General features: G+C 40.6%; 2 protein-coding genes across 2 annotated transcripts in view; both read right to left on the bottom strand.

The window, feature by feature from the left end:
- Nucleotides 1-1373, bottom strand: part of DDX17 (DEAD-box helicase 17) — a 17322-nt gene extending 15949 nt beyond the window's left edge. Inside the window, exon 1 of the mRNA XM_041416866.1 lies at nucleotides 1017-1373. Within this exon, the coding sequence (XP_041272800.1) occupies nucleotides 1017-1060 (44 nt within the window). The 5' untranslated portion in view covers nucleotides 1061-1373. The remainder of the gene's footprint in view (nucleotides 1-1016) is intronic.
- On the bottom strand, nucleotides 1340-15917 carry DMC1 (DNA meiotic recombinase 1). Its single transcript, XM_041416867.1, has 14 exons — nucleotides 15707-15917; nucleotides 13970-14057; nucleotides 13299-13343; nucleotides 10957-11103; nucleotides 10571-10653; nucleotides 9909-9961; nucleotides 8964-9005; nucleotides 7720-7792; nucleotides 6994-7085; nucleotides 6400-6473; nucleotides 6195-6309; nucleotides 5315-5375; nucleotides 4657-4773; nucleotides 1340-4196 (listed from the first exon to the last, which is right to left on the bottom strand). Exons 2-14 carry the CDS (start codon nucleotides 14027-14029, stop codon nucleotides 4127-4129), a joined length of 1032 nt encoding a protein of 343 aa, XP_041272801.1. The 5' UTR covers nucleotides 14030-14057; nucleotides 15707-15917; the 3' UTR covers nucleotides 1340-4126.

Below are 15917 nucleotides of genomic sequence, written 5' to 3'. Positions count from 1 at the left end.
GGAAAAGGAAGTGAGGGAGGAAAAAAAAAAAGGAAAAAAAAAGGAGAGAAGACTCATTAATTGAGATCGAGTTTACCATATAGCAGAACCCACACTATGCTTTTTGCTAATCCTTGAGAACTACTCATGATCTGAAAATGCCACCCTCAGAAATTAGTTTTAACTTTCTCTTTAAAAAGGCCCGGCACGAAAACCTTATTACTTTCAACACTTCAAAACCTCGAGACACAACCTAGTTACGCAGTATAACACCACAGTATTTATTGCTGTCATTGTCCAGAGTAAAAAAATCACATCAAATCAAACCTGCAAAAGCCTTTTGCAAGCCAAACCTCCTTTAAAGAACAGATTCAAGAGCATCAAGCACTAGGCCCTTACAGAACCACACGAACAATTTCTGCAGCACGATGTAAGCGTGGTCCAGCGCCGTGGCAGACCGAGATCACCCTCCCGAGTGCCCCGCAAGGCAGCGTTTCCAACCCCATTTCCTATCACGGTAAGCCCAGGAGCGCAGCTGAGAGAGATCTTCCCCCCACTGCCATCTTTCCAGTAAGTCCAGAAGGAGCAATGACAACCAGAAGGGCGGACAGAAGGACAGCCAGCCCTGCCAGGGCCACCGAGACCTTCGTGGCTTCTAGGGGGGAGGGTGACACGGGTCTCGCGGGGTAAATAAGGAGGCTGGCAGAAAATAATTAAGGGGGCAGGGTGGATGCAGGCCTTAAAACTGCAAGCAAGGCTCAGAACTAGTTACACATGAACGGTGGAAAAGCTAAATTAAAAAGAAAAAAAATTAAAACCCCACAAAACACTCAAAACCCACCACCCCGCCTTGGGAACAGATAAACCTCCAACTACCCCCGCCCCCACACGAGAATCTATGGGGGGGGGAAATCTCCACAGACGGGATTCTGGCTCCCCCAACACCGCCGCTCCAAACACAGCCCCCGAGCCGCGGCCTTCCCCCGCCCCCCAACGCAGGCGTTCGGCTTCCCCCACCGCCCCCCCCTCCCCCTTACCCGCCGCGGTCTCGGTCGCGGCCCCGGTCCCCGAAGCCTCTCATCGCCCCCGGAGGGGTGGGTGAGAGGCAGCGGAACGCCGGCCGTGGGGACGGCGAGGGGCTGGGGGTACGGGGAGAGGGTCCAGCCAGGGGCGGCTGCGCCTCGGAGGCCTCGCTTTGCGCCACCTCGCCTCTTTGGTGGGACACAAAAGGAGAAGAGGTGGTCAGTGGGTCCGAGACCCGCTGGGCGTCAGCGGCCGGAACGGCGGGGCTCTCGGTCGGCTCCAGGGCCCGGGCAGTGTGGAGACACCAGCGTCTTCTTCCTCCGCGCTCCCGGCACAAAATGGCCGCCGCCGCCCCGGCCCGCTCCGCTTACGTTACGGGCAGCCCGGAGCTGCGCAAACTGCGGCCCTCCGAAACACCTACGCCTATTCACGGAACTCAACTACGCACTAAGCGCGCTCGGCGAAACACCGCCCCGTGCAGTGGCAGGCGGGCTACGAAAAGTGCGTAACGTTCTTTACTTAGAGTCGGGGTCTTGCGTGAAGAAGGCGGAGGGGAGGCGTAACGCTATTCCCCAAAGTCAGCTACGCAAGGAGCGCTCTCCGTAACCCCTTCTGCAGGGCAGGGAATACCTGGGCCGAGGCGCACGTTACGTAAGTGCACGGCGAACGCAAGGTGCGTAACTCAGGCTGGCGTAGGTCGGGAAGAGCCCGGTGCGCATGGCGTAACATTCTTACGCGGACCGTGCAGGCCGGGCCGGAGGGTTACGCTGGATTCGCAGACGGTTTGAAGAATACGGCCCGTCGTCTACTCGCCCACGGGCTCCGCCGAGGTGGCGGCGGGTCGAGGACACGATGATGGGACAATGGCGGAACAATAAAGGGACGCTGGGCGACGGGGCGGGAGCGGCCCTTTGGACCTCTGCGGCGGCTCCGGCGGGCCGAGGTTATTCCCTGCCGATTAGCAGGGGGATCACGGGGCGGCGCGGGGACAGGAAAAGAGTGACAGCGGCCATGATGTTTGCTGTCGCCTGAGCGCCGGCAGGCCGGGGGAGAATTCCCCATATGAGCCAGAGATTCCTCGCTGAAAGGCAGAATCATCCACGAGGCGATCACGCAGCACAGACCGTAAATCCTTTTGTGCTGTGTGTGTGCTACCTTAGGCATTGTGTCCTGGCACGAGGAGCCGTGTCCCATGGATGGCGGGGTTGGACCAGCCAAACACAGCCCCGGCCCACACCGTGTTATCGCTATCAGCAGTCATTTCTGGGCTCTCAGGTTCGCAAAAGATGCTTACACTGGCAGAAGGGAAAGCAAGGCCCCTTTACTTTCAGACCCTTGGATAAAAATAACAGCCTAGAATGACACGCAAATTCCCATTTTAGTATCACATGCTATATATATATATATATATACATATATATATGTATGTATGTATCGCATGTGTGGGAAAGCAAAAAGCAATCTGAGTGCTTAAAATAAAATGCAGGAATGTTTCTGTAAGAAACCTGGGTCTTTGAAGTGGGTGGCAGGGAGTCAAGCGACACTGCACGCTCACTGCCACTGGGTACTTGGCCACTGGATAAGAATGCCTAGTGTGGGAATGCCTGGCACATGCAAAGCACTGGACATTGCGGTAAATGACAATGGCTGATCCATTCCTGGCTTTCCCAGATGAACCAGCTTTCCAGCCTACAGCTCTCTAGACTTTTCTCCACTGTGAAAAATAGTGCTTTACCTCAGGAAAAATACCAACTATCTGTTAAGAAACACTTCCTTAAGCCCTCTAGGTCTGTCACAAGGAAAAGCCTGGCTAAAATGTCAGGCTTCTCTTCCATGAATTTCTGGTCATTGCTGCCTTTTTTCTTGATGTTATCTTACATGCATTTGGTAATCTAAACAAAAAAATTCTTTTGCCAGTGAGGACAATTTCTTTGACCAAATACCAAAATCAGACTCCTTGTAATTACCAGAGAACAAAGTAAGACTTCCCCATTATATCCGTGTGTGTGCATGTATGTATTGTTTAATTTATTTAAAACAAGCAATTCCATGAGCATTGGAGATATTGTAAAAGGAACTGTTATTTTGGCCCCCAGTGCCCTGTTTCTCTCTTTGTTCCCAGCTTCTTCTTTTGCCCCCTGTGACCTACATCTCCTGCTAGTTCAGAGCTGTGCCTGTGCTGGCTGGCTCCCTCAGCAAGCTGAATGTTAAGTGCCTTTTCCTTGGTGTAAGCACTGGTGCCAGCCTCTCTTATCTAGCCACAGGATTTGTTTTATTCTTTTTAATAGTAACAATATTTAATATTACTTAATAGTAATCTTTAATAGTCTTACTTATACTAGAAGAATGACAAGTCAATTATATCAAGTTTGTTTCTATAGAGAACTAGAAAAAAGGTTTTAAGGTACTGGGTTACACCCAGATTATTTTTCTCATGAAAGATCAATGAGATTTTTGAGAGGAGAGTTTAATTCAAAGCACCCAAACATAGTCAGACTTCTGTTCTAATTCATAGTCTTTATTTTTAACTTTAATAAGAACAGGTTTAAAACATTCTGTCCAAAAAGTAGAAAATGCTAAATAAAAACATGAACATTATCTAGTCAAGATAAAAATGTTTAAAAACATATTCTTAAAACTTGTTCCTCTACAGTATGTGAAAATCCATCAAGTTCTTGAGCTGTTGTTCCTCCCACTGCCTTTTCCATCTATATATGTCAATTTTATAACTGAGTTTATTCCAGTTCTGTTGCATTTCACACTGTTAAATTCTTCCGCTTAGACACTCTCTTTGAAATAAATTAAGAAAGAGTATATTCACTCCCATGTGAAAGGACAGGTTTGATTTTCACACAAGGTAGGAAAAGGATTCTAAGAACAATTCACAATCTAATGGCTTAAATCTTTGCGTGCTAAAAGTTCAACTGAAAAACAAAAATCCTAAATGACCAAAATTTTAGTTCAGCAAAACCGAACCGTACGAAGTCCATCCCAGTTTTCTCCCAAAATATCTTAAATATCTCCAAAAAGCTACAAATGCAGCCAGGTAGTTGTTGAGCTTTCACAAATCTTCATCTCAACTGCCCAGCTGGTTTTTAGCTGTACATTTACATCATTTTTTAACCTATTCTTTGGCATCCCCAATCCCTCCGGCAGTTATTGCAAATGTGGCTTCGTTTTCAGGCATCTCAGGGCTGGGAGAAAAAGAAACAAGAAACTTGTGGGTCTCTCCATGTAAAATGCAGTTGTGAAACAGTCTCCAAAATGTTGTGTGTGTGTTAGCAACCTGGAATACCTCAGTGCCTTTATACCTATGTGCAAACTGTAGAACGTGACCAATATCATCAGGGGCAGAAAATGTGAAATTATCGTGTCAGGAAAACTTAGGAATTTAATATGTCCAGAATTTTCCTGCCAAGGGACCACCAGTCCTACCAAAGTACTTGATGGTCTTCATTAAGAGCTGAGCATCTAGTAGGATTTATGATGAACGATTATGTTATTTAATGTATGCAATGTGCAAGACAACTTTAATGAGTTGTTTAATCTGTTAATTAGTTTGTCCTTTCAGATTTTCTCCCAATGTAGAATCCAGAAAGTTTCAGTACCTTGAACTTCATTCACCTTCCCTCCTGTGAGGGAAAGGTGATTTACCTGTCATAGATCTTGGCAATACGCAGCTCCCCTCTCCCTTTCCTCAAACTGATCCTGGTAGTGGAAGCATGAGCAAGGATGTGGCCCCCGATGGGCTTTTTTGGGTCTGCCTGAAAGCTGAATTAGCAAGAAAATTGTGGTGATCACTGTGCAAATTCCAGAGGTTAATACTGTGATTAACTGTCAGACTGAGCCCTATTCAACTCACTAATGAATAATCAATAGGGAAATACATTAGAAACTCAGCTTTAGCACACTTGTCTCAATATGTTCAAATGTTCAATGCTGGCATCATCTTCCTGTCATTACATTCAATAGGCTCAAGAAATGCACGCCTTAAATATCACATATAAGCTGCTCCAAAGGAAAATGTGGTGCTTTTTCAATATTTTTTATAGCTCATTTTCTTTATTTAAGTCACAGTGAAATCACACCACCATAGCAGGCAGCAGATACATGTAAAAAAGATTCCAAAAAAACTGAGAGAAACTTCCAGAGGTCATTTATGTATGAATTCCTAATAGCACAGGGAACAATGACCAATCTGATCTTTCATTTCAGTGCCTCTTGCACCTTACAATCTCAATTCTCATTTCTGTTAAATACGTAATACAAAATACAGGAATTTTTTTTAAAAGGGAAAGATAAAGTATCTTACGTCATGGTTGCTCCTGGGTCAGCAGTCATCTGGTTGGTCACAAACACAGCCACGTTATATTCTGCAAGAGAAGACATTGCAAAGAAAGTAGACTTCATTCAATTAGAATTCCAAAATATTCTCTCATCCATGGTAAAAGCAAGGTTTCTGCTGAAGCACTTCAGATTTCAAATGAACGAGAAGAAAATATTCTTTATGACTGATGGCTGCAGTTAATCAGGACATAGCCTTTGCTCTTGCACGGCTTCAGCTGTAATAACCAAAAATGAGCCCTTCTCTCAATTCCAGTGAACAAGTCTTCCTCAGTTCCCATCTATTCCCTGTTGGCTCCCTGCCCTCAGCTCTCTCTCCTTCCCTTTCTCTGTTTGCCTTTTTTTTTTTTAATTTCAGGAAAAAAGCATTTATTCATTCCTCATCAACATTTCTGAGACATTCCAAAGAGAAGGAACTCTATTCATCCTGTCATCATCCCTCAAAGCATTGCAAAGTGCTGAGAAAGTGGCAAGAGGCACGGCATTTTTATTTCTCTATGCCTTCATCCTCTTTTCTCCGTCTTTCTTTTGTATTTAGACTGTTGAAGTTTGGGGAAGACAATTACTGAGTATTTGTCCAGTTCCACAACCTATTATCTCATTTAGGGCCTGACAGTATTTCTTGAAAAACTCTAAATGTTGGAAAGTTCTTAAGTTTTCTCAGTCTGTCATCTTGAAATAATATATTATCAGTTTGATCTTTTTGGTAACTGACAGAGGTGTAAAGTGATAAAAGCTCCCTGGGCCAGTGCCTGATTGGTAATACACTTGGACTACTGTTGTGCTACCAACAGCTACTGGTAGTGACTCCAGCCCATGTTTTCCAAATCTTGCAATGTTTCCCATACCTTCTGATATTTTTTGGAGCCTTGACAACATCTGAGCTAGTTTCTGTTGTCGTTCAGCCAACTCTCCACGACCACTGAAATCCACACGGAAAAGTGCCATTATGGAGTCAATGATCTGCATTGTAATCATGCTAGGTAAGTAAATATAGCAAAAGAAAACAGGAACACTTATTCTGAGAACAGTAAGCATACAGAAGTCTTGTACCAATAACTTGAAGATACCAGCTTCCTCATGGAACTTGGCTGCTACATAGTCAAGCAATTCCATCTGATGCTCACCTAGTGGGAAGCAGTTGCCAAGAGAAATTAGGATCAGAAAGAACTCCGAAGGAACAAAAGCCTGAATTTTAAAATTCCACTTTAAATGTATGCACTGGTTATATTTTCATTGCCAGCAGTTTTAAACCCAGTGCCCAGTAACAATCTATTTTGCAGGTTCCAGTTTCCTCTCACCCATCTCACAAAACTTCTTTGTGAAAATCCTCACTCTGCATGAAGACAACTGTTTGTCGTGTTAAGAACTGAAAAGCAATGTATACATTTTAATTTAATGTTGAATTAAATGACACACAGAAAATGTTTTAATCGTATTATTTATGTTTATATTGCACCCTTAAAGAAGTCTTATTTAAAAATTTCTTGATGTTTTAAAGCGGTGTCTTGTGACAGAGAGCGTGTTGAGCTGTTAAGAAACTGAGAAGTGTTAATAAACTGAGAACTATTAAAATGGAAACAGAGAGAGAAAAAACCTGAGAGGAAAAAACCCTAGCTATCATGCCAATTGCAATAATGGTCTTACTGGTGTATGCACGTGCATACAGCACGTTGTCAAGCACTGCCTCGTGGTCAACATTGAAGCGATCAGCGATGTCACGCAGGCGGTCTGGTCGGCTGGCATGAGTCACAGTTAAGGATTTCTCCTTGTGCAAACCATGCTCTGAAATAATAAAACTCCATTCCAAAATAGAACTATGGGGGGGGAAAAAAAAGAAGAATGTCTATTTTTGTCCTAGAGAAGACTGACTTTTTGTCTTCAGGCTGTCCCACGTACCCTAAAGATAGTTTAGGGCTCACGATGGTAATTGTTTTGTGTTTAGGGTTTGAGGCGGGGGGTTGACATATGGATATCTGTGCTCTAGGAATTTAGCTGTGAGCAAAACCTGTTTATACACAGTCTACTGCAAATGTGAAATGTTAAAAATAGTGTTTAGTACTTAGATAAATTTATCTTGAATAGAAAAGCTGCTATAACCTGTAGGAGGCCTACTAGATCACAAAAACATAAAACCCCCAAAAACAAACAAACAAACAAACAAGTCCCCGTTAAAATAAAATCTAATTCTTAACTAATTTTTCCAGATTGGATTACATCAAATGACAAAAGAAAAACTCACTTCCTTGTGGGCCACTACACACTGTGCTCTCCAGGATTTCTGTGCCAGTCATGATTTACATATATGAAGCTTCCTTATGACTAACTAAAATTAACTAACTTTCCAGTACATCACACCAGTCAAAAAGATACAAAGTGTTTTCAGTATCAATGAAGATAATCTTTCCACCTGTGTAGCCATTTGGTCCTGGGAGCTGAGCTGTCACTACAGAGAAGCATACAAGATTAAAATGAAAAAGCAGGAAAAAAATATTTTCTTACTCCATCTATGACTATTTTTTAAATAAAATACAACTGTTTATCCATATCACAAAGAACTGCCAGTTTTAATCAATGTGAAAATCAGGAGTGTCTTATCTTACTGCCATCTTGAGAATCAACTCAAGCCGCTTTTCTCGATTGCAGATCAGATGAGATTTAATTAATGGTGTCAAAACTGTTTTACTCAGTACCATCACTAAATCTGAGTATTTTAGGGATATTATTTGTGAGTTCTTACACACAAAATCTCTTCTTATCCTCTGCCCAATTAATTCTATTGACTTAGTAGGCACTTTTTCCAGCTGTAACTCATATGATCAAAAATTCTTTGGATATGATTTTTTCCTGATATGCAAATAGCTGCTGATTGTGGGTGTAGTCTCTTTGGAGTGAATAAGCTAAAATACTCAATCCAGTTGTGATCATTCATGCAAAAGGGTATGACTCTGTGACCATTACACTGTACTAACCAGAAGAGGCCTTGTTTTTCCAGAACATGCCATATTTCACTTTACAATATAGGGGTTAATTTAATAGAATTTGCCTACCCAGTGTCTGGTAATTCCAGCAGCATTAATAGTTATATAAGCTATTGCTTACCTCTCTTTACACATTGAGAGATATCTCTGGGAATCAGAGTCCTGCTGTTTTTGGCACTTCCCATATATGGTGACTGCCAAAGTCTGTTTATGCAGGCACTGACAGCCAGTAGTACCCTTCCAGTGCCCTTTCAGAATGTCATATTCAGCAAAACCTCTTGAAACCAGGACACTCAAAGAGTTGCTGAGAAAAAATTTTTCCTCTGCCCTTTTCTGAGCAATGCCCCATCTACATGTGACCCATATTTGTGCTCTGCTTTTCCAGATGGTGTGTTTCACTGGTCTGTCCAAAACAGCTGCACAACTTTCATGGATGTGAGCAGTATTAAAAAGCAACCATTTATATGAGTTCTCTACTCAAACACAGTTTATGGAGGCAAGAGTCACCAAGGTCTGTTTCACTGTATTTGTAGAAATAAAAGGTTCTGACTTTTCTCTATGTGTTTAATTCTGATACAGTGGTAAACAATGAATTCACTGAGAAGAAACATCACTATTTTAAGGTGTAATACCTACCACAAAGAGTGTGAGATAGCTGGGTTTTGCCTGTCCGGAACTCTGTTAAATAAAGAGAAGGGAAAAGAAGAGTCAGGGTTTATTTTTCAAAGTTTGACAGATTCAGGAATTACTGCAGTTAGAAACCCTTACTTCCAAAATTCACCTCAATCTCTACCTTTTAAAATCATTTAACCTCAATTTCTAAATCATATTCTGTGCAGGAGAAATGTGTTACATGAAAAGCAAAATCTGAAATGCTTTAATTTGATCGTGCTTGACTGCTGAAGTCATTCTCTTGTGTGTGGAAGTTAAAACCATATGGCACCTGTGGAAAAGTGATAGTGAGGGGGCAGGGTGGGGAAGAAATGGTTGATTCCATTAACCTAGACCAGTTTCATTTCCAGTAAAATAATCAAGGAGAAGCTTACAAGTTTATTAATCTCATTCTAGCAAAACACATTAGTCTCCAGTTTATCTCTTCTAAAGGGAAGAGTTTTATGAAACTGTGTTTTATGAACTACTGTGTTTTATGAACTGTTATTGCTGAAGTGTCAAGCACCAACTAATTTGGTGTACTGTAACAGTAGCTTAATTGTAATTTCAAAATCTTACATAAAATGCAGTGTACCTTAGGTGTGCATAACTAAAACACCTTTTGTGGCAATTTTGTTACATTGCATCAGGGAGAACTCTGGCAAGTTACTAATAGTCTTAGTAATGCTATGTTGTGCTGAATCAGCATGCCCAGTAATGATTACTTCAGCTCAAAGTTAGTCTGCAAGCAAATGAAGAGGAAAAAGGGGAAAACATAAAGAGAAGTGGATTATTTCTTCTTGCACTCATGCAGATACTCATCTTTGTAACGACAATGTGGTAAATTTGATAGAAGTAATCCAAGTTGAATTAAAATCTAAATTAAGTTGCAATTATTTGTTTGGTTTAACTCATTTGTGGTTTTCTCACCTCCAAAGGCCTCAGTGATTGCCATGCTTTCAATCCCACCACCCAGAAGTTTACTGCAGAAAGGGAGAGGATTATGTTATAGTTAAACCCAAAAAACCACAAAAGGAAAGTAAAACAGAGACATTTTTACTACTTTAAGGAAAGTAATTTCTGCCCTATAGCTCCTCACTTGATGCATGAAGTGCAGGGCACTAAATGATCATTGATTAATAAAGAATTATCTCTGTCTTTACTTCCCTTTTTGTGTGCAAGAGAAAGATCAATACAAATTATTATTAGCAAGAAAGGAGAGAAAATAACATTGAATATAATATTTGAAAATAACATTCCATAAGAATATCTCAAGGGAAGACTTGAAGACTGGTAATTTTCACCTGAAACCTGCAGATTATTTTGATAGGCAAAAAAATTATACCATCAAGATTTCTGGATGCCAACTATTTATTTACAGCGACTGTACAAAGTCCATTTTCCTCTCAGGAAAGTAGTTTTGGTGCTTATTGATGTAGACTTCTTTAAGCCAGCACTAACTCCAAATGCAAGGGGAATCTATGTGTCCTAGCTGAGTATTTATTCCCTCGTATTTCTGTATCTCATTAAAGACAATTAAAATGATTATTGGGAACATTTGGATGAAGGAAAGATGTAAGAGATAAGCTTACTCAAATTCCTGGCTGCCAGTGGAAATATGAAATACCATCTTCCGTTTTTCACTGTACTCAAAAGCAGTGAGGAAGCCTGGTTCCTAGGGAGGACCAAAGAGAACACAAGAGGTTTATTTTAGCTTCAACCTGAAGTTAAAAGTGCAATATTCCGCATAAATATCTTCTTTCCCCCCTAGCCTCATTCCTGTGGGTTGGGTATAAAAAGCACCACAGCATTTGTCTGGTGGTTGTGGAGCATAAAGTATTATGCCTTAGAGTAACAGGAAGAATAATTTTCAAAATTATTTTGATGATGCAGTGGGAAATCCGCTAAGAGAAATTTTGCACAGCATTTTGGAGAGGCCAGCATTAAGTTCAAACTCTCAGGAAACTGACTGGCTTACAACAAGCTTGTTTGCAGCTTCTTTAATCTTGTCCACTTTGGCCTCTGAGAGCCCCTTCACGTTGCACAGTGCCCTTCTTGTGGTCATCTGGATTCCTTTGATTGTGCAAATCCCAACTGCCTTCAGCTTTTTAATATCTGCTACATTCTGCAAAGAAATTTCCCTTCTGTGAGTACTCAGGACAGTTAACATCTAGAAGATGAAGTAAACCTTTGCAAAATATTTTACGTTTACATTTATATACCTATGTTTTCACCAGGAAAGAAACAGATTTACAGAAAACTCTTCATTGTGTAGTTTGCGACACCATCAAAACAAAATTTTGAGTAACACTGGTGTGAGGGATCGTGGTGCAGAGAGCAGCTCCTGATGGTTTTGAGAGAAAGATGTCTGGGTATTTACCTCTCCCCTTTCAGTGCCAGTTTTTCTAGATCACAGCTGATAGTAAAGAAGCAGTACAGAATTACTTCAAATAGTGTGGACCCTGTAACACTCAGTCTGTCCTTGGTCCCTTAGCACAGATAATCTGTAAACCAGATAAGCTGGTGGTGGGTAGTTGGCAGCTGATTCACACGGATCACTGCAAACTGAGTCTAACTGCTGTGCTATTTCTGCATGTCCAGTTTAAAACACATGTATCCTGCAGACCTGACTGACACTTTGGGTGGAGTGAGCTACTCGTTTTTCATAAACTGGGAACAGCACAACTTCAGACAGCACCCTACTGACATATTTTACCTTCCTTCACTTCATTTTATGATTCTGACATCACTGGACATGTAAAAGCAAGAACAGATTACTCACAAGACAACATACTGTGTGAAAGGTGTGGGATAATACATCAATTTGCCATTTCTGGCCAAGATTTTTCTTTGAAAAAAAAATGAACTGGACATATAGTCTGTTTATCTAGAGTGTGTGGGTACATAGAGCATAAAAAGGGAGGGGGGGAGTTGTGTGAGAAATTAGTCATGTTTATTTCAAAGCTTATTTCTCATCCTGTGATACATGTGTGACACTCAGCAGAGGCTGAGGGGTAACAGCACCTTAAATCCTACCAAATACTTTGGATCACCGAATCACAGTCTCAGTTGTTCTAATCTGATTCTCTTTCTGGGCACACACCAGTAAATATTTTTCTCTCTACTCCTTGAAAAAAAAATTCTAAACCAACAAAAATTATTTCTCCAGGTAAACGAATTTAATATATATAGGTCATCCTATGTTTGCACAAAGCTTTTAGCTGGCACAGCTGAGAACAAAAACTTCCTCTGAGGTATGGGAATAACCACTTGGAAGAAAGAAAAAAAATAATGGAACAGAGCAGAAAACCTTTACAAGCCCAGAAGAACAGCCAAAGTAACTATTCTTAGTTTTCAAACTTTTTCATACATTTGTATCATTCTGTGAATGCCATGCCTTGTTTCATATTGACAGGGTAGTACAGCTCCCTCCCAGCTCAGGTCACCCTCTTTGATCAGCTTGCTAAATTTTTTGAGCAATAATTTTTTTATTTTTCCTATGTTGCCCATAGGTTGAGCTCCCAACCATGTGATCCTTCTTCAGAACTATCTTTAAAACTGCCAATTAAAAAAAAAATTGCCAACACTTGCACTGCTGACGTGGTCAGCACAGTAACTACAGTGCTGACTAATGATGAGTCACTGTGGTGTGTTCTTCCCATTTTTATGTGTCTGAAGTCACTTTTACCAAATCTCACATTACTTCAGGCACACCTAACTTTTTTATTCTGCTTCTATAACTCTGACTATAACAGGATTCCAATCCATGCGCCAGTCTCCTAGATAAACATATAATAATTGTAATTAAAATAAATAGGTGATGTTTATGTGATGATGGTAGCAATGATAGAAATTCACATTTGATGAAGAAAACTAACCACTTATTTCTCTAGCTACTAATATTTTCCTCACTCCTACTCTACCCCCTGCACCAGCATGCTGAAAATAGTATGGTAACAATTGTCACAGTGTAATTTCACAGGCACCAAAAATGCAGGAGTAATTACAAAGATTGGCAGGAACAGGAAATAATCTATCACACAGTTTTCAAATAAATTAGCAAGCAGTTGGTTTTTCAAGAGAGCTAGGTGCTAAATACTTTGAGTATCTTGACACTTTATTTAGGAATCTGATGTGAATGAGATTTTCTAAAAATCTGTCTTGTCACCAAAGGCAAAATTTGTCTCCACTGACTGAGTTAGAACTTACTGCAAGGAGGAATTTCAGTTATTTGCATCAACGTGTATACCATTTTGGAAGCAACCTCACAGTAGCTTTTGAGGGACAATTCTGTGTGATCAAGTGACTGCTAATACTTACAATTCCATGCTTCTGCAGCAGGTCAATATCCTGAAAAAAGGATTCCTAAACAAAATAGCAGAAAAAAAACAGATGTTGCTTTTTCTTGTTATTACATCTATATCTCACTACATGACTGTTTCAGATTTGTAAACATTGATTTTTCACAAATAATACATAACTTGTTGGACAACTGAAATAAGCAAAGCCATAGTGAGCCAGAAAGGCCTGCATGTTTCCTATCATCTTCTCCATAAAGTGTATCTTCACAGGCAATTAATCCTCTGCTGTGCTAATAAAACTTGTGTTAGCACCATCATAATCTTCAGCTTTTCTGCCACAATTTCTCACTCTTTTCGCGCTGATGATCATTCTTCAGAAGCGGAAAATTAACTGATAGCAGAAAATTAACTTGCATTCAATATAGAAGTGTAAAATATGATGAAATAATGATAATCCCATTAAAAACTGTGCACAGCTTTTGAAAGGTTAATGAAGATTACTTGGAGAGCCAGGCTGTACAGGGACATGGGGAATGAGATTTTCTTTGTAGCAGACTGGAAAAAAATTTTAAATGCATTGAACTCCCTGATGATTTTTGGGGATCTCCTGTCCTTCCATGGGTGTCTTAACACTATCAAAATAACTTCAGATGTTTCCTGCACATAGTTTTCAATCAAAAACAATTTTACCTCATCATCCTGGTATCCTGGTTCTTCTTGGACTACTTGATCCTCCATGGCCTTCATCATGAAAGAGCACGCAATAAAGTATTGATCACTAGTGGGAAATGCAAAGACAGTCATGGGAGGCAATAAATGAGTAAATGTCTGTAAAAGGACTTTAAAGAAGTCCTTGAACTACAGAAACATGTCAGTATGACATCATATATGGATTTGAATTTGGATTCTTCCGACTCTTCATTATCTGACCTACCAGGCCAAAAGGAGAAAATCTATGGCTTTACACTCAGATGAACCAGTTTGGCTAGAAAGGCCTTCATAGGTATTAGGAAAAGAGATCTCATTGCCTTGTGAGAATCTTGGCTCAGAGATGAGTTTTGGAGGTGGGAACATTTAAAATGAATTATCACTAGTGGAATTTATTCTGGTAAGAGTGCTAAAGGCAGTCTGTGTTTTTATAACAAAAGTCAGCATAGTTGCAGACAGAATGGGTAAAGAAAAGGCAATGCAACAGCTGAGCCTCTCCATCTTTATGCGACAGAAAACTCACAAAACAGTGCTGAGAAGGCTACAACTCCTTAGTGATGTATCTTGAGAGCAGATTATTAAAGATACATTTGTTTTGAAGTTCTTGCTGAGGTTCAAAATGACCAATAAGTGCTGAAGACATGCAGGTAATGGCTGTTAGGAGTATGCTTGCATGGAGAGAACAAAAGAAGGGTAATAAAAACCTGCAACTTTTATTATGCAAACCCATATACAGAGAGCTCATTTCATGTTTTTTTTCATGGCTAACTTGCCATGTCTGTATTCCAGCACAGCTTCACTGCCCTCTCCATGTGGCTTCCTTTAAGCAAGGCCTAGAACTAGAATAGGCACTTAGTGACACCGTGGTTAAATGAGCAAAGTGTGACCTCCATAAATTTTATGAATGCAAGAATGGTGAATACAAAGTAGTTCCTTAGAAATATGATCTTATAACCAAACTACTGTATCATTTTTGTGGCTTTGTAAACAGGTTAAGTTTCTTCTGTTTAAATTGTGAGCTTACACTTGGTGTTCTAGCTCTGGATGATCAAAAGTTTTGTAGACCACCACATCAAAATGTCTGCATATATTTACTTGCTCATTTGTTAACAAAATCCACAAACTATAAGATGGGTTATGTCTAACAGAGGTTGGGATAGTTTAGGCTAAGTATCTGCAAAAGGTCTTTTTTTCAGCTTATAAATGGATACTAATTTGCTTGCAAGAATCTTGTGTATATAGAGGCTGGGTAAGAAAGGAACAGGATATCAGAATTTCTGAATTGTCTTATTCTGTTAGCATTTAATGGAAACATTCTTATAAAATCAGTTGTTTCTGACAGTGTCATGGTATATTTAATTTCTGTTTCAGAACTCTGACAATTATGGAGTGACAAATCATGCCTTCACATAATTACAGCAAAACACTAATTAAAAAATACTTTGGGAGATTTGAAAAATCCCTTAGCTTCAAATACCGAAGCAAGAAAAACAAGTAATACAAGAGACATTAAAACTGTATTACAATCTCCTTCTTCATTAAAAACATCCTCCCAAAATGCACATAATCCTGGACTTCAACCACCGTTGAGCAGGTTATGGGATTGTTCTCCTACTCCCCATCCTTAGGCAATTGGCTTCTCACAGCAGAAAAACGAGGCAGACCCGGACCTGTGCCTTCCTGCAGGCTATTAGGGAAAATGGAGAAATTATACCTCACCCTATTTAAAGCTTTAGGTACGAAAAAAATCCTCCTGCTTAGTGAACTGTTGTCCTGCTGCTGGTGTGTGTTGGCACACCTGAAGGATTCCAGTCACCACTGCCTGCAGTGAAACAGATAAAAGGGTGAAAGTCTGAGACAACAGAGCAAATCCATGAAAAACCACCAACAATCTTGTGCCACCTCAAGGACCCAAGGGCAGGAGAGCAAG

Source organism: Onychostruthus taczanowskii, unplaced genomic scaffold (assembly GCF_017590055.1).
Source record: "Onychostruthus taczanowskii isolate IOZ18803 unplaced genomic scaffold, ASM1759005v1 scaffold53, whole genome shotgun sequence".
NCBI lineage: Eukaryota > Metazoa > Chordata > Aves > Passeriformes > Passeridae > Onychostruthus > Onychostruthus taczanowskii.
This window is presented reverse-complemented; position numbering and strand designations above follow the sequence as displayed.